This window comes from Salvelinus namaycush, chromosome 7, assembly GCF_016432855.1.
Source record: "Salvelinus namaycush isolate Seneca chromosome 7, SaNama_1.0, whole genome shotgun sequence".
Taxonomy (NCBI): Eukaryota; Metazoa; Chordata; class Actinopteri; order Salmoniformes; family Salmonidae; genus Salvelinus; species Salvelinus namaycush.
The window spans coordinates 44,140,567-44,167,127 of NC_052313.1; the positions used below are offsets into that span (position 1 = coordinate 44,140,567).

The window sequence follows — 26,561 nt, forward strand, 5'->3', positions numbered from 1 at the left end:
ATGGTATGTGTGGGCGTCAACAAAACGCGGGGTATGGGGAACGACAAATTGATACAATGTATTAATTTGCGTATTCACATGTATCTTTCATGATAGTGACTAGTTATATGTTGATTGTCAAACATTTAAACGTGTTTTGTGTTCAGAATATTAATACTAGCCGTACTCAATATCAAGGTTATTTGATTATATCTTTAAACGCACCTCTATCGTATGCGCAATGGTTTGGTCTGTAGTAGGTGGGACTCAGGAGTGGTCAGTAGGACGTCGTAGATCAATGAACTGAAATGAGTTTTGATGCCTGGGTTGGACGACACTTTGGTGGGATTAAACCATATAACCTACGCAGTGTAGCCTATGTTAGGTAGCCTACAGATGTGACAACGCGACAAGGACATTTGAATCAGGATCGAAAACGGAAATATCGGAGTTTATTTCTAACCCGGTCGATATGCGGATTTTTTCCAAATAAACCCACTGGCTTTTAATAAACGGGTCTGCATGTAGCTGACTTTTTTGTGGAAACAAGCTTTTTATCTCGGAATAACTGGAATAGACTATCCAGGATGATCTTTGCAAATACTGCCAACCCGTTGAAGAGCACATATCGGAAGCAGGTAGGCCAAAAAAGCCCTGGCTGGGATGGTCCAAAACGGTGCCATAAGTCCCTTGAACGCATCCAATTCGAATGTGCGTACGGCCCAGCTGTCTTATCACCTCAGTTAACACGGTCACGAGAAGCGACAGTCGTTATTATAGTGTTATAACACCGCTCACCTATAGTCAGGTTGCAAAGTGATGTAGTGTGACTGTCCGTAGCTCGCTACACTACATTTTGGTCAAGTATGTTCTGTGCATTAGTGTCCATTTTATATTATCGGCTTTGTCCTTGAATTAGCATTACAGAATAGCCTATCTAGCAGCTTTTATTGTATTAGGCCCTAATGGCTTATAACAACTATCATCCAAATAGATTGATTCCCTAAATAGGATAACATTTTTAACGTTCAGATAGATACGCATCGAATTGCTCATTCAGAAGGTAACTAACTGATGAAGGAATAGACCTATATGATGTATGATATAATTACGCATTCATTTACTGGAGGACAGAGGGAGAGAAAGAGAGAGAGACCCTCCGTATGGTCCAGGTAACCCAGGTTAGGCCTATTGCTATAATAACATTGCTATAATGTTCACAAGAAGAATCACCTTATACACCGAACATACACCGTTTTATTTCCCCAGCTTTTCAAATGTAGGCCTACGATATTCTATCTCTACATCCCCAAGTCTTGGAGGAGAAATACATTATTTCTTCAGCATGTTTTTAATGAAAATAGGCCGCGCAGGTCACACAAATGTATGGCATTTAAATTGTAGTTCAAATGTCCCATTTGTTCGATTCCTTGTAGGATTGAATAGAATAGCAATAGAACAGAGTAATAAAGAATAGAATAGTTATGATGATGCATAGCTACAGAAGGCACTGCAGGCCTACTACATCTTAGATTCCTTGTTGGTATTGTTAGAATAGAACATGCTCTGTATAGGCCGACTAGTGATACAGTAGGCCCTGCTCCACCACCTGAGTAAGTTCGGCCCGGTAGGCCTTCTAGTGAGTGGCGTGCTCAGCTTCTGCCTAATGTGGGTCAGTGTGCTGGAGTGAGCATGGGTGTTCATGCATCTATAATGAGCCTTTTCAGGTGTAGCTACTTATGCAGTGGTTCTGTACCACTACTCTGTTGTAGTTCACCACTGATTCAGCCGTCTAGTCCACAAGATGGAGGTGATTGCGATTTGTAGCTATATCCGCACTGAATGATTCCAATAGGCCCAATAATCAGGTAGTCATCTAAATTAGTTGGTTCTTCAGTCCTTCTTTACCACTCCACACTGTAGTTCACCACTGATTCCAACCTGGACTCAGGGGTAGACATAGTACATGTAAATCCGGGACACCCCAATTAGTATGATATGTTACGTTTTGTATGGTATGTATTCATTTGTGGATGTCCGTCTTCCATTTCGTATGATATGTTACTAATTACAATTCGTATGATATGTTACGAACTGCAATTGGTATGATATGTTCCGAATCTCCAGAACTTATGCTATGTTCCGAATTCCAACTTGTTGTAGCTAACGTTAGCTAGGTGGCTAATGTTAGCTAGGCTAGGAGTTAGGGTTAAGGTTAGGAGTTAGGTTAAAGAGTTAAGTTTAGCTAACATCCTAAGTAGTTGCAAAGTAGCTAAAAAGTAGTAAGTAGTTGCAAAGTTGCTAATTAGCTAAAATGCACAAGTTGCCCGTGATGAAATTCGAACACGCAACCTTTGGGATGCTAGACGTACACGTTATATGCCCGATGCAGAAATCGTCGTGCCATTTCCTGATTGTAAAAAATCTAATAGTTAGCCCAATTTCAGTTTGTGACAAAATAAACTAGTATAGTGTAGAGAATCATTGTGCCATCTAAACCGCTGTGAAGTATTTTCCATAAGCAAATATATTGTTGTTTCAGCTGTTTGAAGCTGGTGTACAAAACCGAAAGTAAAAGATGCAAAAACAATACTTAAGAACGAGAATCATAGAAAACAGATCTACTGCTTCTTAGACTTGCGTTCAAGTAGAATGATAGATCTATAACTCACATTTCTATGTGAATTTGGTCGTGTCGCCCAAAAAGTGACATATTGCCACTTTAAGTAACCTTCTGTCTTATGTAACCATACCAAACTTAACCTATACTAATTTCAGTGCTCCCGATTTATGTTAACTAAATCAAATCACATTTTATTTGTCACATGCGCCGAATACAACCTTACCGTGAAATGCTTACTTACGAGCTTACTTACAACAATGCAGTTCAAGAAATAGAGTTAAGAAAATATTTACTAAATAAACTAAAGTAAAAAATAAAAATAAAATAACAATAATGAGGCTATATACAGGAGTTACCAGTACCAAGTCAATGTGCGAGGGTGCAGGTTAGTCGAAGTAATTTGTACATGTAGGTAGGGGTAAAGTGACTATGCATAGATAATTAACAGCGAGTAGCAGCAGTGTAGAAACAAAGGGGGGTGTCAATGTAAATAGTCCAGATGGCCATTTGATTAATTGTTCAGCAGTCTTACAGTATGGCTTGGGGGTAGAAGCTGTTAAGGAGCCTTTTGGACGGAGTCTTTGCACTCCGGTACCGCTTACCGTGCAGTAGCAGAGAGAACATTATGACTTGGGTGACTGGAGTCTTTGACAATTTTTTGTGTCTTCCTCTGACACCGCCTAGTATATAGGTCCTGGATGGCAGGAAGCTTAGCCCCAGTGATGTACTATGTTACGTCTAGTCTATGAGACCAGGCTGCTGATTCAACCATCTAGTCCACAAGATGGAGTTGATTGTGTGTAGATTCTGTCGGTAGGCTTAGTAGATCTCCACCCGTAAAGATATCCATAGGCATAATCATCTGTTGTTTATCTGAATTAGTTATGCAACGGTTCTTCCTTCTTCGCTTCGTCAAAGATTCTAGTCCACAAGATGGAGGTGATTATGTGTGCATTCTGTGGGTAGGCTTAAGATATCTCCATCCTAAACGATACCAGTAGTCCTAGCCCTAATTCAATGTGGTGGCCATCTTAATGTAATTTAGCTCACCATTTTGTTTTGGGAAATATGTTTTCAAATGGTGGAAGGCAGAACATGTTTTTTCTTAATTCACAGATGAATTGGTCTGCCGCATGCCATTCTAGATTTTCCTAGGGGGGCTTCTGCGGGGTTGGAGCTATTTTAATGAGTAAGAGGAAGGAAATGCCTTGCAGAGGAGGGCTCTGGTTTGCCTCAGAGAATGTGTGGTAGGTTCCCACTGACACACCAGACCAGACTGTAGTACTAGGAAGGAACCGTGATGGAAGGAGTGTAGACAGCACCCCACGCAAGAATGTCACCAGGGAAATAGCCTAGCGGCAGGTAGGCTAGTGGCTAGAGCATTTGGCCAGTAACCAAAAGGTTGTTAGTTTGAATCCCTGACCTGAAAGTGTGACAAGTCTGTTATTGTTCCTTTGAGCAAGGCACTTAACCCTAATTGCTGTGAATAATGGGGGAGTTGGGATATGCAAAAAACACACATATTTCACACATATAAAGACAAACATAAGCACCCATTATTATTATAGCCTATAGTGCATTCTGCAATGCATAGAACTAGGGTGAGGATTTGTTCCTGACCATGTGACTACGAAAAACTCCTACCCCTATTCATCTCATTATATTTCACTGCCGACATTCTGGAGCTTGGTGAAATGGAAAAACTCCATGCTAGAAAATTCTAGAAAGAACAGTAGTGCTGAATGTCTTTTCACAGGCATAATGGGACCCATGTCGTCCAAAAAAGTTAGACTTTTAAATCATCTGTCCAATAGGACATTCTTCCCAGAGTCTTGATGATCATCCAGGTGCTTTTTGGCAAACTTGAGTCAACTTTTTGGATGAGATGGGTCCAATTATCGCTGGTGAAAACCAAACACTGCATTCCACAGTAAGAACCTCATACCAACGGTCAAGCATGGTGGTTGTCGTGTGATGGTTTGGGAATGCTTTGCTGCCTCAGGACCTGGACAACTTGCCTTAATAGAAGGAACCATGAATTCTGCTCTGTATCAGAGAATTCTACAGGAGAATGTCAGGCCATCCGTCTGGGAGCTGAAACTGAAGTGCAGCTGGGTCATGCAGCAAGACAATGATCCAAAACACACAATCAAGTCTACATGAAAATGGTTAAAAACACATTTGAAGTTTTGGAATGGCCTAGTCAAAGTCCAAACCTTATCCCAAATTGAGATGTTATGGCAGGACTTGAAACGAGCAGATAATGCTTGAAAACCCACATATCCTTGAGTTAAAGCAGTTCTGCATGCAAGAGTGGGCCAAACTTCCTCCACAGCGATGTGAGAGACAGATCGACAACTATAGGAAGCATTTGGTTGCATTCATTGCAGCTAAAAGTGGCACAACCAGTTATTGAGTGTAAGGGGCAATTACCTTTTCACACAGGGGAATTATTGGGTGTTGCATACTGCAACTTTGTTAAATAAATAAATAAAATAAATATCTATATATTTCGTTATTTGTAAAACCAGGTTCCCTTTATCTAATATTAGGTTTTGGTTGAAGATCTGATAACATTTAGTATCAAAAATATACAAAAATAGAGAAAATCAGAAAGGGGGCACATACTTTTTCATGGCACCGTGTATATATATAACACTGAACAAAAAATATAAACGCAACATGTAAAGTTTTGGTTCCATCATGAGCTGAAATAAAAGATCCCAGAAATGTTCCATACGCACAAAAATCAAATTTCTCCAAAATGTTGTGCACAAATGTGTTTACATCACTGTTAGTGAGCATTTCTCCTTTGCAAAGATAATCCATCGATCTGACAGGTGTGGCATATCAAGAAGCTAATTAAATAGCATGATCATTACACAGGTGCACCTTGTAATTTTGTCACACAACAACATGCTAAAAATGGCTCAAGTTCTGAGGGAGCGTGCTGTTGGCATGCTGACTGTAAGACCAGAGCTGTTGCCAGAGAATTGAATGTTCATTTCTCTACCATATGCCGCCTCCAATGTCATTTTAGAGAATTTGGCAGTACATCCAACCGGCCTCACAACCGCCGACCACATGTAACGACGCCAGGGCCTCCATATCCGACTTCTTCACCTGCGGGATCGACTGAGACCAGCCATCCAGACAGCTGCTGAAACTGTGGGTTTTCACAATTGAAGAATTTCTGCACAAACTGTCAGAAACCGTCTCATGGAAGCTCATCTGCATGCTCATCGTCCTCACCAGGGTCTTGACCTAAATGCAGTTTAGCATCGTAACCGATGGCCACTGGCACGCTGGAGAAGTGTGCTCTTCACAGATGAATAGCTGATGCACTAGCTCAACAGATTACACAATCTCACTACTACTGTCAGTTGTAGCAGGGCCGAATAGCGTGACTGGTGCTGTCAACTACTATATGCTTTCCAGTGGTGTAAAGAACTTAAGTAAAAATACGTTAAAGTACTACTTAAGTAGTTATACTTAACTAGTTATATTTTTGACTACTTTTACTTCACTACATTCCTAAAGAAAATAATGTACTTTTTACACAATACATTTTCCCTGTCACCCAAAAGTACTCGTTACATTTTGAATGCTTAGCAGTACAGGAAAATGGTCCATTCACACACTTATCAAGAGAACATCCTTGGTCATCCCTACTGCCTCTGATCTGGCGGACTCACTAAACACACATGTTTCATTTGTATCTATCTGTACATTTTTAAAACAAGAAAATTGGGCTGTCTGGTTTTGCTTAATATAAGGAATTTGAAATGATTTACTATTGACACTTACGTATATTTTAGCAATTACATTTACTTTTTGATACTTAAGTATATTTAAAACCAAATACATGTAGACTTTTACTCAAGTAGTATTTTACAGGGTGACTTTCACTTATACTTGAGTCATTTTCTATGAAGGTATCTTTACTTTTACTCAAGTATGACAATTGGGTACTTTTCCCACCACTGATGCCCTGGAGTTAGTGTTGGAGCTACAATGATATGCATTGACCTAATATGTGACTGTGTGTAACTCACAGTGGTAAGTCAGTTGATTAGGGCATGAGTCAAATAATGCACACACATACATCCTTGTTATCTCCCTGCTGCACTCACACATTATATCACAATACACATTAGAATGTCATCATGGTTTGGATGTCCAAAACCAGATGGGAAATTACGCGATAAGATGGCATAGACTGTTCTTGAAAAAACACATCATGATGTGTTTATAGTCTATGTGAAATAGAATCTCAGTCTCACGTCACCAGCTAAGAATGGCACGCGAGCCTGTCATGTCATAAGCTTCGGTTGATTCGGTTACGCTATAGACTAGCTTGGGGGGGGGGGGGGGGGGCACTGTTTTGCCTCGCGTGTCAGGAAGCGGAAGCTAGGTATATAGCTGAGCCTTGTTGACAGTCTGTGCTCAGTGTGCCGTGGGTCTTATCAGCTACCTGCGTCTCACCTCGAGTAAAAGCATGAAAAACATCATGATACTGTGTACGTTTCCTAGATTCCCAGATGTATTTTCTGGGTGTGGCACAAAGGCCACTGGAGGCCATGTTTCATATTTCCGTAGGCAAGGGACACCAGTTTGTCTCTGTGTGTGTTTGTGTGTCTGTGTACGTGAGGGTGTGTGTGTCTGTGTACGTGAGGGTGTGTGTGTCTGTGTACGTGAGGGTGTGTGTTGTCTGTGTGTCTGTGTACGTGAGGGTGTGTGTGTCTGTGTGTGGGTGTGTCTTTGTCCACGTGCATATATGTGTGTGTTTTTGCCTGCTTACCGGTGTGTGTGTTAAGTCAGTGGCATTGTGTGTACCCGATGTCCTCTCTTGTCTCTTACCTGTGTAAATACCATATAACTACAAATGTGTCTGAGTTGAAACTCGTCTCTAGTCTGTCCAGGATTTCCTTTTCTTTCCTGGTTGAGGCACAGACACCGCTGTTAACGGAGGACAACAGAGTGACCGTGTGTTTACTGTGTACCTGACAGTGTCTTGTCTCTTCCTTGCAGTCGTACCCCATGGCCCCAGCCAGCCCCAGCACGGTGAGCACCAGCAGCAACAGCAGCACCACAGGATGGGACCAGCTCAGCAAAACGAACCTGTACATCCGCGGCCTGCCTCCAGCAACCACTGACCTGGACCTGGTCAAGCTCTGCCAGCCGTGAGTACTGCTCAGTACACACACACACACTCGTAGGCATACATACATGTGTATAAACATGAAAGCACGCGCGCACACACTCACTTACACACACACACACACTCGTAGGCATACACACGTGTATAAACATGAACATGAAAGCGCGCGCGCGCACACACACACACATTTTGAACCAGAATCGTTACCACATTGACTTCTGGGAATGATGCCTTGCCTGAATGTGCAGTTTGACTAATTCCTACAATGTATGTCTGTCACCTTGTCCACCTCCTCCCTCTCTCTCTCTCTCTCGCTCTCTCTCTCTTTCCGTATCTCTTTTATGCACACACACGCATGCACACACACGCACGCACGCACGCACGCACGCACACACACACACACACACACACACACACACACACTCACACGTACAAACATGAAAGCTTACACACACAGACACACACACACACACACACACACACACACACACACACACACACACACACACACACACACACACACACACACACACACACACACACACACACACACACACACACACACACACACACACACAAGTCTACACAAGCACTGACTGACTTACACACATTATTATGATGAATTAGAACAGCTTGTTCCAGCTATATATGCCAATACCATATTCATGTGGACCATGCATGAACCAAGCATAGATGCCACTAGCTAGCACCCCTCCAACCAACTAAACCATGGGAACTGTGTTTACATGATACTGTATCTGTAGAGACGAGAGATTAGGGAACGTGACTGTTTTCTACAGTATTGGGATTGGTGAATGCAGCAATTGTCATGTTTGGTTGGGTTTGTCTCTGTGCGCCTCTGGCCTCCGCTGGACCACAAGCATATGGAGCGAAGCATTCAACCATGTTACCAGGGGCAACAGCCGCTGTTGCTGTGTTGTTTGCTTGTGTTTTGCTCCCAACGGTGGTGGCCTGCTCGCCGGCACAAAGCAGGAATGAAAGAGCCTTTCATTGCAACCAGGCTAATGTTAGCCAAGCGTTTAGTTCAACCAAAGCATGATGCACGTCCTTAAAATACCAGTTCCGCAAAACGGCTTGGCATCCTTTCAACTCGGGTATTTCTGTCTGAGTCTGAGCATAGTTTATGACACATGCTGTTTTTCAAGTACTGTAACATGGAGTGTTGACATGAACAAATAGTTAGGCTATGCTAGGCATCTATTGTTTTCTCTTTGGACTAACGTCAGGCTGCTCTTTGACATAACGTAGGCTGTTGTAGCAATGTTTGTTGTCTCTTTATATATCTACATCCCACCACACATATTTGACATATTATGGATGTTTGTAGCTAGGTTCCTGTGTGGGGAGTCAATTTGTTATTTTTTACACTGCCCAAAGCTTTCAGAGTTTTATACATATATTTGTATGCTACTGTGTAAATACTGCAATGTGTGATCGCAATGGATTGCGTTAACCTCTTGTCTTTAGTCTGTTGTAATTATTGACGTCATTCAGTGACTCGGCAGAAGTGCCTTTTAGTATGCCAGTTAGTATGGGGGTTTAATTCGGTTAAAGACACAATGTGGTTAAAGACACAATGAGGAATTGATTCTCTTAAATGAGTCTACCGAAATAACATGGTGTGCTGTGTGGTCATAAGGCTTAATATGTTCCCTCCAAGCCTCACCACCCGGTTGCCTTACCCGGCTTAAATGGCTGCCTTCTTCTCAGCGATGATGTCATGCGTTCTTGTGCAAGCCTAGCGTTCTGACTCCCGGCCCTTGTTGTAGAAGTTTAGCAGTAGAGCGACACTCTGTCTGCGATATAGGGCATACAGTATTTTTTTAATGAATTCATATATTTGAAGCTAAAATGAACCCCCCCCCCACCAGCAAGTGGTTGAAATGACGTAACTACAACCATATGTGGGTTGTAAACTGATTGTATTGACATCATTTCAACCAGCTTTAACCATTGAGCCTTCATAACACATACTGTACCAAATAGAGAGGATCGGTAGATTGAAATATAGTTTGACCTTTAAAACAATAATGTATGCATATTGTAGTGATAATCAATACAGTTAAAGGATAAGAGAGCAACATCCTGTTATTAACATTCGATTCTTCTTGTGTTCATAGATACGGCAAGATCGTATCGGCAAAGGCTATCCTCGATAAAACAACCAACAAATGTAAAGGTCAGTATCACGTATGCTAATATTTATCTCCTTTTCTCCAATTTATCGAAACAAATGATACATTTTACGGTTGTCAGATAGTATCACACACTGGTATGCTACTAAGCAAATGCATTTGCAATGTAATGTAAAGCAAACTAATATTACGTTGTAGTACTGTATATGACGGTTGTTTCTGTGCTCCTCCAACTCCAGGGTACGGGTTTGTGGACTTTGACAGCCCTGCATCAGCCCAGAAGACGGTCCATGCCCTAAAGACCAGTGGGATACAAGCCCAGATGGCTAAGGTGAGAGGAACTCTGTGTTCTTCTGTTAGCAGAACAACAGACTGTCTGTCTCGTAGCACAGCAACTACTAATTAATGTGCTCTGGGATAGGATACTCCTGGTTAGCATTTTATGCTATGTTATGAGTTAGCATGTTATGCTAATGTTCCATTCCATGTCTCTGTTTTGTAAATTACAATGACAGATTATTTGGAGCAGTAGACTGTGCGTGTGCATTTAACTGTGTGTGTGTGTGTTTGTGTGTGCGTGTGCGTGTGCGCGTGTGTGTGTGTGTGTGTGTGTGTGTGTGTGTGTGTGTGTGTGTGTGTGTGTGTGTGTGTGTGTGTGTGTGTGTGTGTGTGTGTGTGTGTGTGTGTGTGTGCAATGTACATGTACGTGCATTTGTGTGTGTGTGTGTGTATGTGTATGTTTGTGTGTGTGTGTAAAGCAGAGCAGCAGAGTCAGTCACATGACCCCAGCTGACTGGCTGGCTGTTCAGGCGGTGACCCCATTCACGTTCTCAAATGAAGCCAGATGTCCTCCCTTCCCTCTCCCGCTCGCTGCCAAAAAACAGTCGGTCCACATGCACGCACAGAACAGGACGGACAGATTTCTGCTGCTATGCAAATATTATGACTGTCTCGTGGCACACAGCAACTACTAATTAATGTGCTCTGGTTAGGATACTCCCAGGTAGAATTTCATGCTGTGTTATGAGTTAGCATGCTATGCTAACGTTCCATGTCCAATTACTGATGTTATGCTTATTAGTTTGAATACTTCTTTGGTGAAATAGGGTGGTCTTTTTTTCAGCCTCGACCTATGATTTGAACCTCTTCTCCAGTGGTGGAAAAAGTCCCCAATTGTCATACTTGAGTAAAAAATAAAGATACCTTAATAGAAAATGACTGAAGTAAAAGTGAATGTCACCCGGTAAAATTCTACTTTAGTAAAAGTATAAACGAATTTGGTTTAAAATATACGTAAGTATCAAAAATAAATGTAATTGCTAAAATATACTTAAGTATCAAAAGTAAAAGTACAAGTATAAGTCATTTCAAATTCCTTATATTAAGCATACCAGACGGCACCATTTTCTTGTTTTCTTACATTTACGGATAGTCAGGGGCACACTCCAACATTCAGACATAATTTACAAACAAAGCATGTGTGTTTAATGAGTCCACCAGGTTCAGAGGCAGATGGGATGTTTTGTTGATAAGTGTGTGAATTTGACCATTTCCCTGTCCTGCTAAGCATTCAAAATGTACTTTTGGGTGTCAAGGAAAATGTAAGGAGTAAAAAGTACAATATTTTTTATATAAGTACTTTAACACTGCTCTCCTCCTCCCAGTTTCACCGGTTTCACTTTTCCATATATATTTCTCTCCGTCAGCGCATTTCTGCTATCTCTCTTTCTCTCTCTCAGGGGACCTGTGTCTAGCTAGCTCCTGTATTTCTGCCGAGGCCAGCAGAACACAGTGTGCCTTTATGGTAGCTGCATAACTGTACTGCTCAGCTGTTGAGCTCGTAATGGTAAAGATGGGAGAACTGAACCAGGTGTTAAATCTATGGAGAGGATGCGTAGAAAATAGAAAAAGAGACCAATCGCCATAATGAGCAAATCAAGGGCCATAGAAACTCAAGTCCTTGATAACGCATTTACAGAGTTGTTGACTGAAGACCCCTCATGACCTGGACGTGACCGTCACTAAGGCAACACACAACCCTAGCTGACTCATGTTCAGTTGTGTTCTTTTGTTGTTGTTATGGCTTGGATATCCTGGCTTGGATATCATCACAGACTCAAATCGTGTCAACGCTTCATTTTAATCAGAGTTGAAATGTCCATGTGGTTGTCCTCGAGTGCTATTGTGGTTTAAGTTGGTGTTGCCGTCCAAATTACCGTAGATTCTTTGGAGGGAAAGGATCCTGATACCTCTCGGTTCATTTCTCTGTCCCTCTCTCTAAGCAGCAACAGGAGCAGGACCCCACCAACCTGTACATCTCCAACCTGCCTGTGTCTGTAGACGAGCAGGAGCTGGAGGGGCTGCTGAGGCCTTTTGGACAGGTCATCTCCACCCGCGTCCTCAGAGACTACAGCGGGGCCAGCAGAGGGGTCGGCTTCGCCAGGTGAGAACATCTCAATGCTCAGTAACAGTTTGACGGATGTCGGTAACTCGAAGGGTTGTGGGTTCAAATCCTGCTACTTTTTCTCATTTCGGTCCCATTGATTCATGTGTGACTTGTGTCTACTATTCTCAGGATGGAGTCCAAGGAGATGTGTAACTCAGTCATAGCCCACTTCAATGGGAAGTTTATCAAGACAGCGCCTGGAACTATGGGTAAGGTCTATTTTCTCTTATTCTCTCTCATGCTTTGGGCTGCGATGCTCACTTTTTGGTTTCGCTAATGGTGAGGATGATGTGTTTTTTCCCTCTCCAGCTCCCTCTGAGCCCCTGCTGTGTAAGTTTGCCGATGGTCAGAGGAAGAGGCACAGCCACAGTCCATACATCCCCAGCGGTCGGACATGGCCCAGAGAGGGAGAGCTCAGACTTGTAAGTGCCTCTCTGTCCGTCCCATCTGTCTGGATGTCTCTGTGGGAGGACCCACAACTGCACGTTTTCTCTCCCTGCCAGACTAATAAAGGCCATTTTAAGAATAAAATGCATGACCTCATTTCTAGTGTTGACTGACTTGCCCAGGGCCCAGTGTTAATCCTATCCTGAGAGACCAGTTCATTAGAGCAGGGTTTCATTAACTTTTTCACTCGGGTCCCCCTTCCAGCATTCGGGACCCCCCCCCCGGCAGTTGAGCACACACACCTTGTCTATTTCTATGGGCACAAGAACTGTTCATGACTAGTGGAGTAAAGTACTTAAGTAAAAATACTTTAAAGTACTACTTAAGTAGTTTTTGGGGGTATCTGTAGTTTACTATTATTATTTTTGACAACTACTTTTACTTCACTACATTCCTAAAGAAAATAATGTACTTATTACTCCATACATTTTCCCTGACACCCAAAAGTACTCGTTACATTTCGAATGCTTAGCAAGACAGTAAAATGGTCCAATTCACACACTTATCAAGAGAACATCCCTGGTCATCCCTACTGCGTCTGATCTGGCGGACTCAATAAACACACATGCTTCGTTTGAGTGTTGGAGTGTGCCCCTAGCTATCCAAAAACTATAAAAGGGTGCTGTCCGGTTTGCTTAATAAAAGGAATTTGAAAATATTTATACTTTTACTTTTGTACTTAAGTATATTTGAGCAATTACATTTACTATTGATACTAGTATATTTAAAACCAAATACTTTTGGACTTTTACTCAAGTAGTATTTTACTGGGTGACTTTTACTTTTACTTGAGTCATTTTCTTTTAAGGTATCTTTACTTTTACTCAAGTATGACTATTTGGTACTTTTTCCACCTCTTCTTTGTGGACTGCATTCTGCAGGTTTAAAGCTTATTTCCTGCAGTTCTACACAATTCTACCGGTGCCCCCCCTGCCGACCCCAGGGGGGCACGCCCCACAGTTTAGGAACCACTGCATAGCCCATTACAGATCACGGTACTGATTTAATGGTTGGTATTGTGATGCTAATGTGACGGTTAGATGATAAGGATCTGGCTTTGTGTGACGGTTCTGTTTTGTCCAACCAGGGCGGGATGACTCTCACCTACGACCCCACCTCAGCTGCTATGCAGAACGGCTATTATGCCTCTCCCTACACCCTAACGGCCAATAGAATGATGGCTCAGCAAGCCATGTCCCCCTACATGTCTCCTGTCACCTCCTACCAGGTAGGCACATCATTTATCCTGGAGTTAATTCAATATAAATGATCAAAAGATGATAGTCGCTTTGGATGAGAGTGCCTGCTAAATGACTAAAATGTAAATGTTATGTAAATATGAAGAATGTGGCATGAGGTTAACCCTACCCTTTCATGTGGCAGATACAGAATCCTTCCTGGATGGCCCACCAGCCTTACATCATGCAACACCCGGTAAGAGAAATGAAATGTCTTTCTTACTCCACACACACAGTGCTAGAAAATATGTGTCAGACCATTTTGCCACAAATGGAGTACTACCCTACCCTGGTACAAAACACACAGTGAAAGAAACTAATTCTTACTCAATTCATAGCGCTATGCATGTAGACTACAGACATACTGCAAGTAAACATTTAATTGGACGATTTATACCATGCGTATCTCATACATACGACTAATAATACAGTTAGTCGGCTACTTCCCATATACAAAAACATAGTGAAAAAAATTGTTAAATATATATCCAGGGGCGCAACTTTGGTTTTAGAAGTGGGGGGACATATACACTACCGGTCAAAAGTTTTAGAACACCTACTCATTCAAGGGTTTTTCTTTATTTTTACTATTTTCTACATTCTAGAATAATAGTGAAGACATCAAAACTATGAAATAACACATATGGAATCATGTAGTAACCAAAAAAGTGTTAAACAAATCAAAATATATTTTATATTTGAGATTCTTCAAATAGCCACCCTTTGCCTTGATGACAGCTTTGCACACTCTTGGCATTCTCTCAACCAGCTTCATGAGGTAGTCACCTGAAATGCATTTAAATTAACAGGTGTGCCTTGTTAAAAGTCAGTTTCGCCCCTGTATATATCTTATTCCACTGATAGTATTTGTTGAGAGGCTGACATATGACATGTTACCTCAGTTACAAATACCCTGATTCAAAACCAGAATGTGTTACTTTAATCAGCGAGTTCTGCTGACGCTGCAGAATAAACACCCCCAAAATCTGTGTGGGAAGAGAACAGAACAAAACAGAGCCGAGCCCGAGCCCAGTTCTGGGAACCGGAACATTCCCTCATATTTCAGTGAGTGCGGAACAAATCAATTGTTTTGATTAGTATTTAAAGGGGAACCTCCCCTGGTGAGTTTAAGCTCTTGAGCTCTTTTCCTTTTATCATCTGGATGTGACACGGTGGATTAAGGTTGCGTCTGAATTTGCACCCTATTCCCTATATAGTGCACTACTTTTGACCAGAGCCTGAGACAAAAGCAGAGAGCTCTTTTTTCCTGTAGCTAACTGACTCTGGACTCTGGTCAAAAGTTGTGCACTATGTAGGGAACAGGGCAGGAGTATTCAACTCTTATCCTACTAGATCCAGAGCCTGCTGGTTGTATGTTCTGCCTAATAATTATTTGTACCCACCTGGTGTCCCAGGTCTAGATCAGTCCCTGATTAGAGGGGAACAATGAAAAATGGTCCAGAGTTGAGTTTGAGGGAAAAGGGTGTAATTTGGGACCAAGATACATCTGTGCCTCTCTGGCCTCTAGTTCTCTGCTCCCACTGCTGTATGGAGCCAACAGGAAATGCCTGCAGCAGACACGGTCTTATGACTGAACGATTTGCATCTCTCAGCAGATGGTTTCAAGTAGAACAAGTGTCTGTGTCTGTTTCCCCCCATTTTGAGAAGGAAATGGTACATTCCCTCAAGGCCTTTTGGCTTATACGGATGGCCTTGAGGCCTAAAAAATATGTATTTTTGGGGGGTGCTGAGCTTGTCTGATTAATCGAACTAACTTGAAGTCACAAGTTACACTTGGTTGGTGCTGAGCGATTAGTGCTTTTTGAGATTGTTTCAGTTTCTGTTAGATTATTACAAAATAATCACGGTTTTATTTTTATTTATTTTTTATTTATTTTTTACATTAAATGCACTATGCAGTATGTGGGTTGAATACTGTAACAACACAGAATATAACTATTATTGATGGTAGTGACTGACCATTACTGCTTATCACTTATTAACCATCATTTATTCACATTACTATAGTTTAATAAAATTCTTTATTTGATGACTTTATTATTTAATTCCAAGTCATTATCTCATCTCTATAAAGCTGCTGCCAATATTGTCTGACAAAATCACTATTTTAGTAGTTCTTCAAAGTAAATAAGGCATACTTTTATGACTGCTGAAAACCAACTATCAATCACTTAGATCCTGCATTTTCAAGCTCGCGAAGCAACTCCGTTCCATCCCACTCGTTCTCTGTTCTCTGTCTCCATGTCTGCTCCGCACAGATCGGACAAGTTTAAACTGGGCACACAGTGGATTATGGTCATTGTAGTTAATTATCATGTTTTCTTCGCTAAACTATGTAGAATATTGGCCTGTTTGAAACTGCAACTCCCTACTATATTGCACAATTCAGGCTTGATCTGATTTATCTCTACAGAATCTGCACATCGAGGTCACCAAAACAAAATGAACAAAATGGAATTAAAATAATTGAACCGATGTCGGTCAATTAGTTGTTTCAATTTTTTTTTAAATAACCAACATTTGTTAGGCTTGTTAATGTAATTAAGTGTAACCAGTCCCTGTTCAGCTCTGTACCGAATCAGTGTTATGAATGAGTTATTACAGTTAAACCTAACCACAAATTCCAATCATTTTAAAGCCAGATATTTTTGTCTGCAGACCTTCCATTGATCCTCAATGGATTTGAGTATGAGGATGACCTTGTATTGATTCTAGAATTATAATCTTTCTCTATCTCTCTCTCTCTCTTTCTCTCTCTCTGCTACAGCAGGCTGTAATGTCGCCCTCTGTGGACCACACCATGACAATGCAGCCCACCGCAGTCATGACACAGCAGATGGGCCATCTCTCATTGGGCAGCAGTGGAGCGGTGAGGGGGATTCTGGGAAGGGGGAGGTGCAATTTAGTTAGTCTCATTTTACCTGATGCAAACTCAGATCTAAAGTGCACAGAGGCTAAGGAATAGGTGGTGGTTTGGGATTGGGTGAAAATGAGTTGGCTAACTTCTGAGGGGTACAGTATCTCTTAAATCACGATTTGAGCTAATCTAATATATTGTTGTTTTCCTTGTGACAGCAGTATATTTCAGCCAACGCTGCAGTCCAGGCAGCCTATATTCCTCAGTACGCCCACATGCAGCAGACAGCCGTAAGTTCCGAGGTTCGTCTTTGCCATCTCATCGTGTTGATCTCCTCTCATTCATCCATGTCTCATCATGAGTACAGACATTTTACATCAATTTTGACATCCCATACCATTACTTACTTGATGGTGCTAATACCAGATATTAAGATGTGAAGTTACACAGTTTTTCCCTCTTCAGGAAAATGGTTCACAGCAACAAGTGGATTCGTCCAACAATTCGTCTCCCTACAGTCAACAGAGCAAGTAACGATAAGGTATGTGCTTCCTTATGAGTCCCTATATGAGATGGAAGTGATAGTTTTAATTGTACTGTAGCACTGCTCATAGTAGGAGTAGTGATCCTGATTGTGTTGTGTATTGTCAGGTGACTTCTGTGAGCAGTAATGGAAGCTGTGGGCGCTGACTCATGATGTCACAGTCACAGCCTCTCCTGATTGGACCAGACCAGACTTCAGTAAGAACTATTTTGCACAGCTTCAACCAAACAACTGTGTATGATGGAACCAACAGCAATGATACTATGGTGTGTAAAACGAAGACAGAGGTGTAAAAATGGACAAAACCAACAATTATTCCCCCCCTTCAAAACAGGAAAAAATGTTTTATTTTGATAAACGAAAAGACGTGTATTTTTTACCACGGATTCTCCAAGTGGATGCAATGGGACAAGTAGCCTACAGCGTGATGTTAAAAGATGCATGAGATTGATTCTTTTTTTTGTGGAATCTGTTGACTTAAGGGAAAAGAGATTTCCAATGGGTTTTATAGGTAGTTTATTAGCCAAGATATATGATGAAAAAAATGTTGCTTGCAAAAAGTGTTCACTTGGTGAGGTGTTACTGGTTTTTATTTTTGGTCTTTATAAGATATTATCATTCAATTAGGCTTTTAGGGTTAATGTCTGACATGATTTTCTGTATCAGATTAAATATGTAGAATTGGCCGTTTGGCAGCTGTCAATCAATCTATGAATAGAGAACTGATAAAGAAGCAGATGTTTTGCCAAATAGATGATGGGTTGGATAATGTGCCTTCCGCTAACATCATAATAGTCATTTTACATAGCCTGGCAGAATCCAAACTGATTCCCTGACGTTTCACTGTTTCACTTCATGGTGATCACAGTATTCAGCCTGGTCTAACCAGGCTACATTAAAAAGAACAGCCACTCTTAATTAGAACTACTGTCAGTCCATAGTAAGGTCTCTTTAGACTTTGACAGTGCAGGTGTCTTGTTTTGTCATATTTCACACACAGCCAGGGATGTTGACCTCCATCAAATGCTACACATACTGATCTCATCTCCCTAATTAAGACAAAATAGCCTACAATTGAAATAAAAAACACAAATAGATCTAAAAAGAAATGCAAGCTTGAAATTGTGAGGTAACGTCAAGGCGGTTACATTTTTTTCTCTGCTATTTTTTACTTCAACAGATACAGTAATATTAATAGAAAATGCTTAACTTTAATGATGAAATTACAATCTGTTTTACTTTACGCTAAATTGACGGGGTTGTCTTTAAAGAAAATTAAACTTTTTGCTCTAATGGTCATCTTGACCATGTGTGGTCATGTGTGACTGGTTTTATCTACCTCAGAGTTCTGTCTGGGCTGGTATGGCTGGGTTTGCAGGTCCAGCCCGCTTCACCAGAGAAGAACACAAAAGCTGCGGACCAAATCGCACCCTTTTCTTTATGTAGTGCATTACTTTTGACCCATAGGCTTTTCACATAGGGCTATGTTCAAAACATAGACTTAGATAGACATCACATCATTGTATTTATCACATTATGCCGTCTTGTGAGAGCACGGGCAGCTCCATTGAAGCCATCTCCATTTTGAAGTACATTTCTTCTACTACTTCTGAGTTGGTAAACAAACTGAAAGGGTGCACACTGCCATCTAGAATGTGTTGTTTTGAACAGGTATAAAGATAAGGTTGGTGATATACTGCCACCTGTAGTTATGGAATATTTACTCATGAGTATAATTCATTGGCTGATACCTCTGGTGACCTGGATGGAATGATATGATCCTTCCTTAAAGGGATACTTCGCGATTTTGGCAGTGATGCCCTTTATCTACTAGCATGCTATCAGATACCCATAGACTTCCAGTCATTGCGCTAACACTAGTTAGCATTGGCTCACGAAACTACCTCTAACTTCAATGATACTGGACACAGAGACATAAAAATGGTATCCACAAATTCATTTGACTCTGGAGAAGTAGATAAAGCGCCTCATTGCCAAAATCCCGAAGTATCCCTTTAACCCATTGGAAGTCCCACCCAGTTGACTACTTCAAAATGGGGAAAGTCCTCAATGGCGCTGCCAAGTCAATAGGCTTCTGGGCACTAGAGTCCTCTATGTATCTCTATGGGTCAAAAGCGTTGCACTCTAAAGGAAATAGGGTGTGATTTGGGACACATCCAAAGCCAAGCTCAGGAGCTGGCCAATAGCAATTTTTACAATTCCTCCTCCTACCACTCTGTCCTCAAATAAAGAAACATTCTGTTTTGTTTAGTATCATGCTGAATCTTGTTTTTGTTGTGTTTTTCCGATATGAACATTGTTACAGGTAGAATATGGTTTTAGCTCCGCCTTAGTTTTGGAGTCTCTTAAAAGAAAAACAAAGTGCTGCTTGTCGAACAGAGGTTCCAATAGGCTGGGGAATGAGGCGATTTTTTTTTAAATAAAAGAGGAATGCAAACCCACCACGTGGTAGTGTAGGCGGCTAGACTTGGATCTGTTCTTCCCTTGAATCACACATACCTTCGCTGTATGGGACTTTGTGTTGGCAGTTAATGTGGTGAGGGGGTTGCGGAAGTCTAAAGATGGAAGTTTAAATTGCAACCATACTATTTGTAGTCTTGCATAGCTAGCGATGTCTGAACCAAGCGCAATTCTGTGTCTGGATCAATAGGCTAGTTGTACAGCAAATTCAACCAACACTTGTGTGATATAGACTGGCTGATGACGATAAATAAAATGAAATAGTAGTAATTTATGCAGAAAGATAGACTTTTTTGTTTTACATGTCCGGGTGATGATGCTGCTGGGTATCATCAGTTAGAAAAGAAAAATACGCTCATTTTGTATTTTTGTTTCCTTATGTATGTTACAGCCATTGTTTCACCAGATTGTTCTACCAATCTTATCCTTGTGCTTTCCTTTATAAAAACATTTGAATAAAAACCCACCATGAATCAGCCCTATGAGGTGAGTTTGTTTTGTCATTTATGTCTCATATTTTATTTGTTGATGTATTTGTTTACTAAATCTTAACTGAAGCCCGCCCTGTGCAACTGGGTCCTGGACTTCCTGATGGGCCGTCCCCAGGTGGTGAAGGTAGGAAACAACACCTCCACTACGCAGATCCTCAACACAGGTGCCCCACAAGGGTGCATGCTCAGCCCCCTCCTGCACCCCCTGTTCACCCATGACTGCGTCAGTTATCGAGTTTGCAGACGACACAACACGCCTGGTATGGCAACTGCACCGCCCGAACCGCAGGGCTCTCCAGAGGGTGGTGCGGTCTGCCCAACACATCACCAGGGGCACACTGCCTGCCCTCCAGGACATATACAGCACCCGATGTCACAGGAAGTCCCAAAGAATCATCAAGGACATGAATCACCTGAGCCACGGCCTGTTGACCCCGCTATCATCCAGAAGGCGAGGTCAGTACAGGTGCATTAAAGCTTGGACTGAGAGACTGAAAAACAGCTTCTATCTCAAGGCCATCAGACTGTTAAAGATACATCACTCGCCGGCCTCCACCCAGTACCCTGCCCTGAACTTAGTCACTGTCACTAGCCGGCTACCACCCGGTTACTCAACCCTGCACCTTAGAGGCTGCTGCCCTATGTACATAGACATGGAATCACTGGCCACTTTAATAATGTTTACATAATGTTTTACTCATTTCATATGTAAACTCAGCAAAAAAAGAAACGTCCCTTTTTCAGGACCCTGTCTTTCAAAGATAATAATGAGTAAAAACCCTTCATTGTAAAGGGTTTAAACACTGTTTCCCATGCTTGTTCAATGAACCATAAACAATTAATGAACATGCACCTGTGGGGCGGTCGTTAAGACACTAACAGCCTACAGACGGTAGGCAATTAAGGTCACAGTTATGAAAACTTAGGACACTAAAGAGGCCTTTCTGCTGACTCTGAAAAACACCACAAGAAAGATGCCCAGGGTCCCTGCTCATCTGCGTGAACGTGCCTTAGGCATGCTGCAAGGAGGCATGAGGACTGCAGATGTGGCCAGGGCAATAAATTGCAATGTCCGTACTGTGAGACGCCTAAGACACCGCTACAGTGAGACAGGACGGACAGCTGACCGTCCTCGCAGTGGCAGACCACGTGTAACAACACCTGCACAGGATCGGTACATTCTAACATCACACCTGCGGGACAGGTACAGGATGGTAACAAAACTGCCGAGTTACACCAGGAACGCACAATCCCTCCATCAGTGCTCAGACTGTCCGCAATAGGCTGAGAGAGGCTGGACTGAGGGCTTGTAGGCCTATTGTTAGGCAGGTCCTCACCAGACATCCCCGGCAACATCGTCGCCTATGGGCACAAACCCACCATCGCTGGACCAGACAGGGCTGGCAAAAAGTGCTCTTCACTGACGAGCGGCGGTTTTGTCTCACCAGGGGTGATGGTCGGATTCGCGTTTATCGTTGAAGGAATGAGCGTTACACCGAGGCCTGTACTCTGGAGCGGGATCGATTTGGAGGTGGAAGGTCCGTCATGGTCTGGGGCGGTGTGTCACAGCATCATCGGACTGAGCTTGTTGTCATTGCAGGCAATCTCAACGCTGTGCGTTACAGGGATGACAACCTCCTCCCTCATGTTGTACTCTTCCTGCAGGCTCATCCTGACATGACCCTCCAGCATGACAATGCCATCAGCCATACTGCTCGTTCTGTGCATGATTTCCTGCAAGACAGGAATGTCAGTGTTCTGCCATGGCCAGCGAAGAGCCCGGATCTCAATCCCATTGAGCACGTCTGGGACCTGTTGGATCGGAGGGTGAGGGCTAGAATCATTCCCCCCAGAAATGTCTCGCAAGGTGCCTTGGTGGAAGAGTGGGGTAACATCTCACAGCAAGAACTGGCAAATTTGGTGCAGTCCATGAGGAGGAGATGCACTGCCGTACTTAATGCAGCTGGTGGCCACACCAGAAACTGACAGTTATTTTTGATTTGGACAGGGACACATTATTCAATTTCTGTTAGTCACATGTCTGTGGAACTTGTTTAGTTTATGTCTCAGTTGTTAAATCTTGTTATGTTCATACACATATTTACACATGTTAAGTTTGCTGAAAATAAAAGCAGTTGACAGTGAGAGGACGTTTCTTTTTTTGCTGAGTTTATATACTGTATTCTAGTCAATGCCACTCCGACATTGCTTGTCCTAATATTTATATATTTCTCAATTCCATTATTTTACTTTGAGATTTGTGTGTACTGTTGTGAATTGTTAGATACTACTGCACTGCATTTCACTACATTCGCAATAATGTCTGCTAAATATGTGACCAATAAAATGTGATTTGATTTACCTTAAGTACCTTCAATCAACAGCAGAGGGGGCTATGCATTCAGATCAGTAAGTAGACCTAGTAGATGTCCAAAATCATATAAATAGAATAATATATATTTTCAGATTCCGCTTTAAGTCATCGTTAGCACTGTCTTGATAAGAACTTGATGTATCAATGTACTTGCTAACCGGTGATGTATATAAACGTGAGTATACAGTATATATCCATGACGCTAACCGTGCTCTTTTTCACACCGTGTCTAGCATCCAGGGGGTTTGTTGTAATGTATGCTTTGTAATATCAGTGTCTTTTATGGGGCTTCTCTGTTAAGGCCTGCAGCTTACTTGAGCTGATGCCATAGACACAAAGGCACCATGTCCCATATATCTTACCAGTAAAGGGATGAAAAAGAACTGGGGTGCAAGATCCCCCATTACCACACACACATACGCCCCGGACACCACCCCGCCAGACTGTAATGCCAGGCATATGCCCCCCCACGCCACGCAAGAAAATCGGCCCTATGAACATAAGGAGCAAATGATGGAGGATTAGCACTCTCTCTGTCTCACCCCCCACCCCCCTTCTCGCTCTCTCTCTCGCTCTCCTTTCTCTCGCTCTTTCTGATGTCTAATTCTCCACAGCTGAAGGGACACATGGCGCTATTCCCTAAAGTAGGGCCAAGGTCAGATTGGGGGTGCCTGTGCAGACATCGGGGGTGCAGACATTGAGAGGGTCTGTGGTATCTAGTGTCTTGATTCATTCACTCATTTCTGTTCAATGGTATTTCATAGGAAATGGGCTGATTGGCCTTTAAATAAATATTTCTGGCACATATCTTTATGGGGTTACAGTATGGCCTATGGATACATTTTACAATGGCAATGTAAAAAGTGACTAATGTGTTTTACTCTACAGTAGTAGAGGGTAACTGTACCACATAGCAAAGAGTCAGCCTGATTAGCCTGGTAGCCATTTTGAACCAGAATCGTTACCACATTGACTTCTGGGAACGATGCCTTGCCTGAATGTGCTGTTTGACTCTCATTCCTACGATATACGCCTCTCCTTTCATCTCTGACCTTCCACTGCACTTGATTCAATTAATTCACTGGGCTTGATGTTCACTTCCAAACACAAGACAGCGACATAAACAACAAACACGCACACATGCCCTAAATATTTGTGCTTTACATCTTGACACAAGTTCCCCACAGGGAGCTGTAACCTACTGCCTCAACCAAGAGAGGGCAACACTGGCACATTTGGCCTGTCAGTCAATCTGGATCTCCGCTACTCTGCTACCATCCCTCTCTAATGAAGGCGGCTGTTATTTGTATGTCTCAGACCCACCAGCAGTTGCTGCCATCACTCATCAGCACCCCTCCACCCCCATCAGCCTGGGAGCATGGGCAGTGGGGAGGATGAGAGGGACAGGCAGCGTCATGCTTCGTAAAGCTGTCTGTTACTGTAGGTTTATAGTTACTCCTGCCAAGGGCTGCAGTTGGAACTGGACGTTTTGAGGGCCGGCGGCAGTGGCGGTGTCTCCCTGATTCCTCTCCCCTCATTTTTCAGGCGGTGACAAGGACGCAACGCCCCTTTGACAGGACAGCATGGTACTAGAGGAGGCCCCTGTAGGTGAGTTGGTCTCATTGCAGTGCCGACCGACTGTATTGTGTATTAACACGGCCTGCCCGGCACACACACACACAAACACACACTGATATATTTGTGATATCATATCACACAGCACTGAGTTCAATCCGAAGCAGGCATCTCATTGTAAGGAATGACTAGGAGTAATGACTAGGATTCAGTTTCTTGGGAATCCCTAAACTTGACAAAGCCAATATCATGTTCATGTCTCAACAACGGGAGTAGAGGTTGGAGTCTAGTTAGGAATGCTGGCAGGTTTTGTGTGGGAGAGTCTTCCTCCCTCACAATGGGACGGATGGTGGGAATGAAACCTTGGAAAAGCAACATTGAATATGAAAATAAGCTTTTTCTCTTTCTCACTGTATGGTCAGATATGACCATCTGACCCAAAGATTGGCTAAGGGTTTATTGGCATGCTGGTGTACACTTTTTTGGGACACAGGGCTGGTTAGGTAGGACACTTTGAATGAAATAATGATTATCTGGAATGGTTTGGTTGGACAATTTAATGAAATAATGAATATCTAGGCTGGTTAGGTAGGATAATTTAATGGAAGAATGATTATCTTTGCTGGTTAGGTAGGATCATTTAATGGAAGAATGATTGTCTAGGCTGGTTAGGTAGGATAATTTAATGGAAGAATGATTATCTAGGCTGGTTAGGTAGGATAATTCAATGGAAGAATGATTATCTGGGCTGGTTAGGGAGGATAATTTAATGGAAGAATGATTATCTGGGCTGGTTAAGTAGGATAATTTAATGGAAGAATGATTATCTGGGCTGGTTAGGTAGGATAATTTAATGGAAGAATGATTATCTAGGCTGGTTAGGTAGGATAATTTAATGGAAGAATGATTATCTAGGCTGGTTAGGTAGGATAATTTAATGGAAGAATGATTATCTAGGCTGGTTAGGTGGGATAATTTTATGGAAGAATGATTATCTGGGCTGGTTAGGTAGGACAATTTAATTGAAGAATGGACATCTGAGAGGGTAAGGTAGGACAATTAAGTAGGACAATTTAATGAATGACCTGAGTGGATTAGGTAGTACAATTAGGTTAGACAACTTAATGAATGAATGGATGTCTTAGTTGTCAGATAGCAACAGATCATATTTTAAAAGGTCACACTTGTGTATGTTTTAAAGATTTTTATGGGTGGCCTGTGTACTTTCTCTGAACAGCGGTGGCAAAACAGTACAAATGTTTGTCCTCTAGTCAGATAGAGAATGGAGGGAGCTGCAAAGTGGCAGAGGACAAGTGCTGTCATTACACTGTCACTCCATCCATGACAGTGGAAATGACAGACAGCTGGGTGCCTCTGGGGGTGGAGGAGGACAGGAGTAAGGATGACGGTGGCGGAAGACTGGAGAAAAGACGAGTAGACTATAGGAGAGATTATAATGGAAGAATAATTTGGAGAGATGAGTAAATATGAGAGGAGAAGTGGAGAAGGGAGCAGATGAGAGGGGGATAGTAACAGAGAAGGAGAGGAGGGGGTTTGGAGTAACAGATGAAGGGCTTACTGCGATTCGGAGGGGTGTGAGGCTGCTTTAGTAGGATATTCCGTCTAGAACGGACAAGCTGAGAAATCCACACTGCAGCTGTCAATTGTTCACCACCTACACACACCGCCTGTTAAGACACACACTCCATGTGCTACGCACACACACATTCACCGCCTATTCACTCACAGGTTACATACACACACGCACACGCACGCACGCACGCACGCACACACACACACACACAAGCTTATGGGGATTTTTGTATTGAGCAATAGACTACTTTTCAAAAGAACCTGAGATGTAGTTTTGTCCCTACTGTTAATCATTACATAAAAATGAACCCTTGAGATATGTACATTTCTGAGGGGTTTGTCATGTTAAATATTAACATATTTTTTTCAGTTGGAGTATCTCATCTGAGTAATTCAGGGGTAATGACTTATGGTGTGGCACGTCTGGACAGTTGATTGTCCCTATAAACAATGGTTATCACAATGCCCTACACCCCCTTTTATGCACAGCTCCAGAATGGATCAGGTCAGATTGCTATATGGGTCAACACAACATAGAATAGAGTATGATGTTAAAGCCAATAAACAATAGTTGA

At 42.3% G+C, this 26,561-nt stretch overlaps 1 protein-coding gene across 7 annotated transcripts; it reads left to right on the forward strand.

Annotated features, from left to right (window-relative positions):
* Positions 1-269: 269 nt before the first annotated feature.
* Positions 270-20,435, forward strand: LOC120051287 (RNA-binding motif, single-stranded-interacting protein 1-like). Of its 7 annotated transcripts, none has more exons than XM_038998068.1 (13): positions 270-617; positions 7,634-7,785; positions 9,905-9,963; positions 10,159-10,250; positions 12,202-12,362; positions 12,495-12,574; positions 12,675-12,787; positions 13,900-14,040; positions 14,196-14,246; positions 16,839-16,940; positions 17,147-17,230; positions 17,394-17,469; positions 17,580-20,435. In XM_038998068.1, the coding sequence occupies exons 1-12, from the start codon at positions 567-569 to the stop codon at positions 17,460-17,462; spliced, it is 1,155 nt and encodes a 384-aa protein (XP_038853996.1). In that variant the 5' UTR covers positions 270-566; the 3' UTR covers positions 17,463-17,469; positions 17,580-20,435. The 7 variants fall into 7 exon arrangements, with proteins under 7 accessions (XP_038853996.1, XP_038854001.1, XP_038854002.1 ...); XM_038998073.1 differs by having other exon boundaries at positions 17,147-17,218; XM_038998074.1 differs by having other exon boundaries at positions 17,150-17,218.
* The last annotated feature ends 6,126 nt before the right edge of the window (positions 20,436-26,561 follow it).

What these genes read in the sequence shown, in the direction of transcription:
- LOC120051287 (XM_038998068.1), top strand. Translation starts at nt 567, where the DNA reads ATGATCTTTGCAAATACTGCCAACCCGTTGAAGAGCACATATCGGAAG. An exon ending in CTGGTCAAGCTCTGCCAGCC is followed by an intron (nt 7,786 to 9,904) that starts GTGAGTACTGCT and finishes TTGTGTTCATAG; the next exon opens with ATACGGCAAGATCGTATCGG. An exon ending in AGACAGCCGTAAGTTCCGAG is followed by an intron (nt 17,231 to 17,393) that starts GTTCGTCTTTGC and finishes TTCCCTCTTCAG; the next exon opens with GAAAATGGTTCACAGCAACA.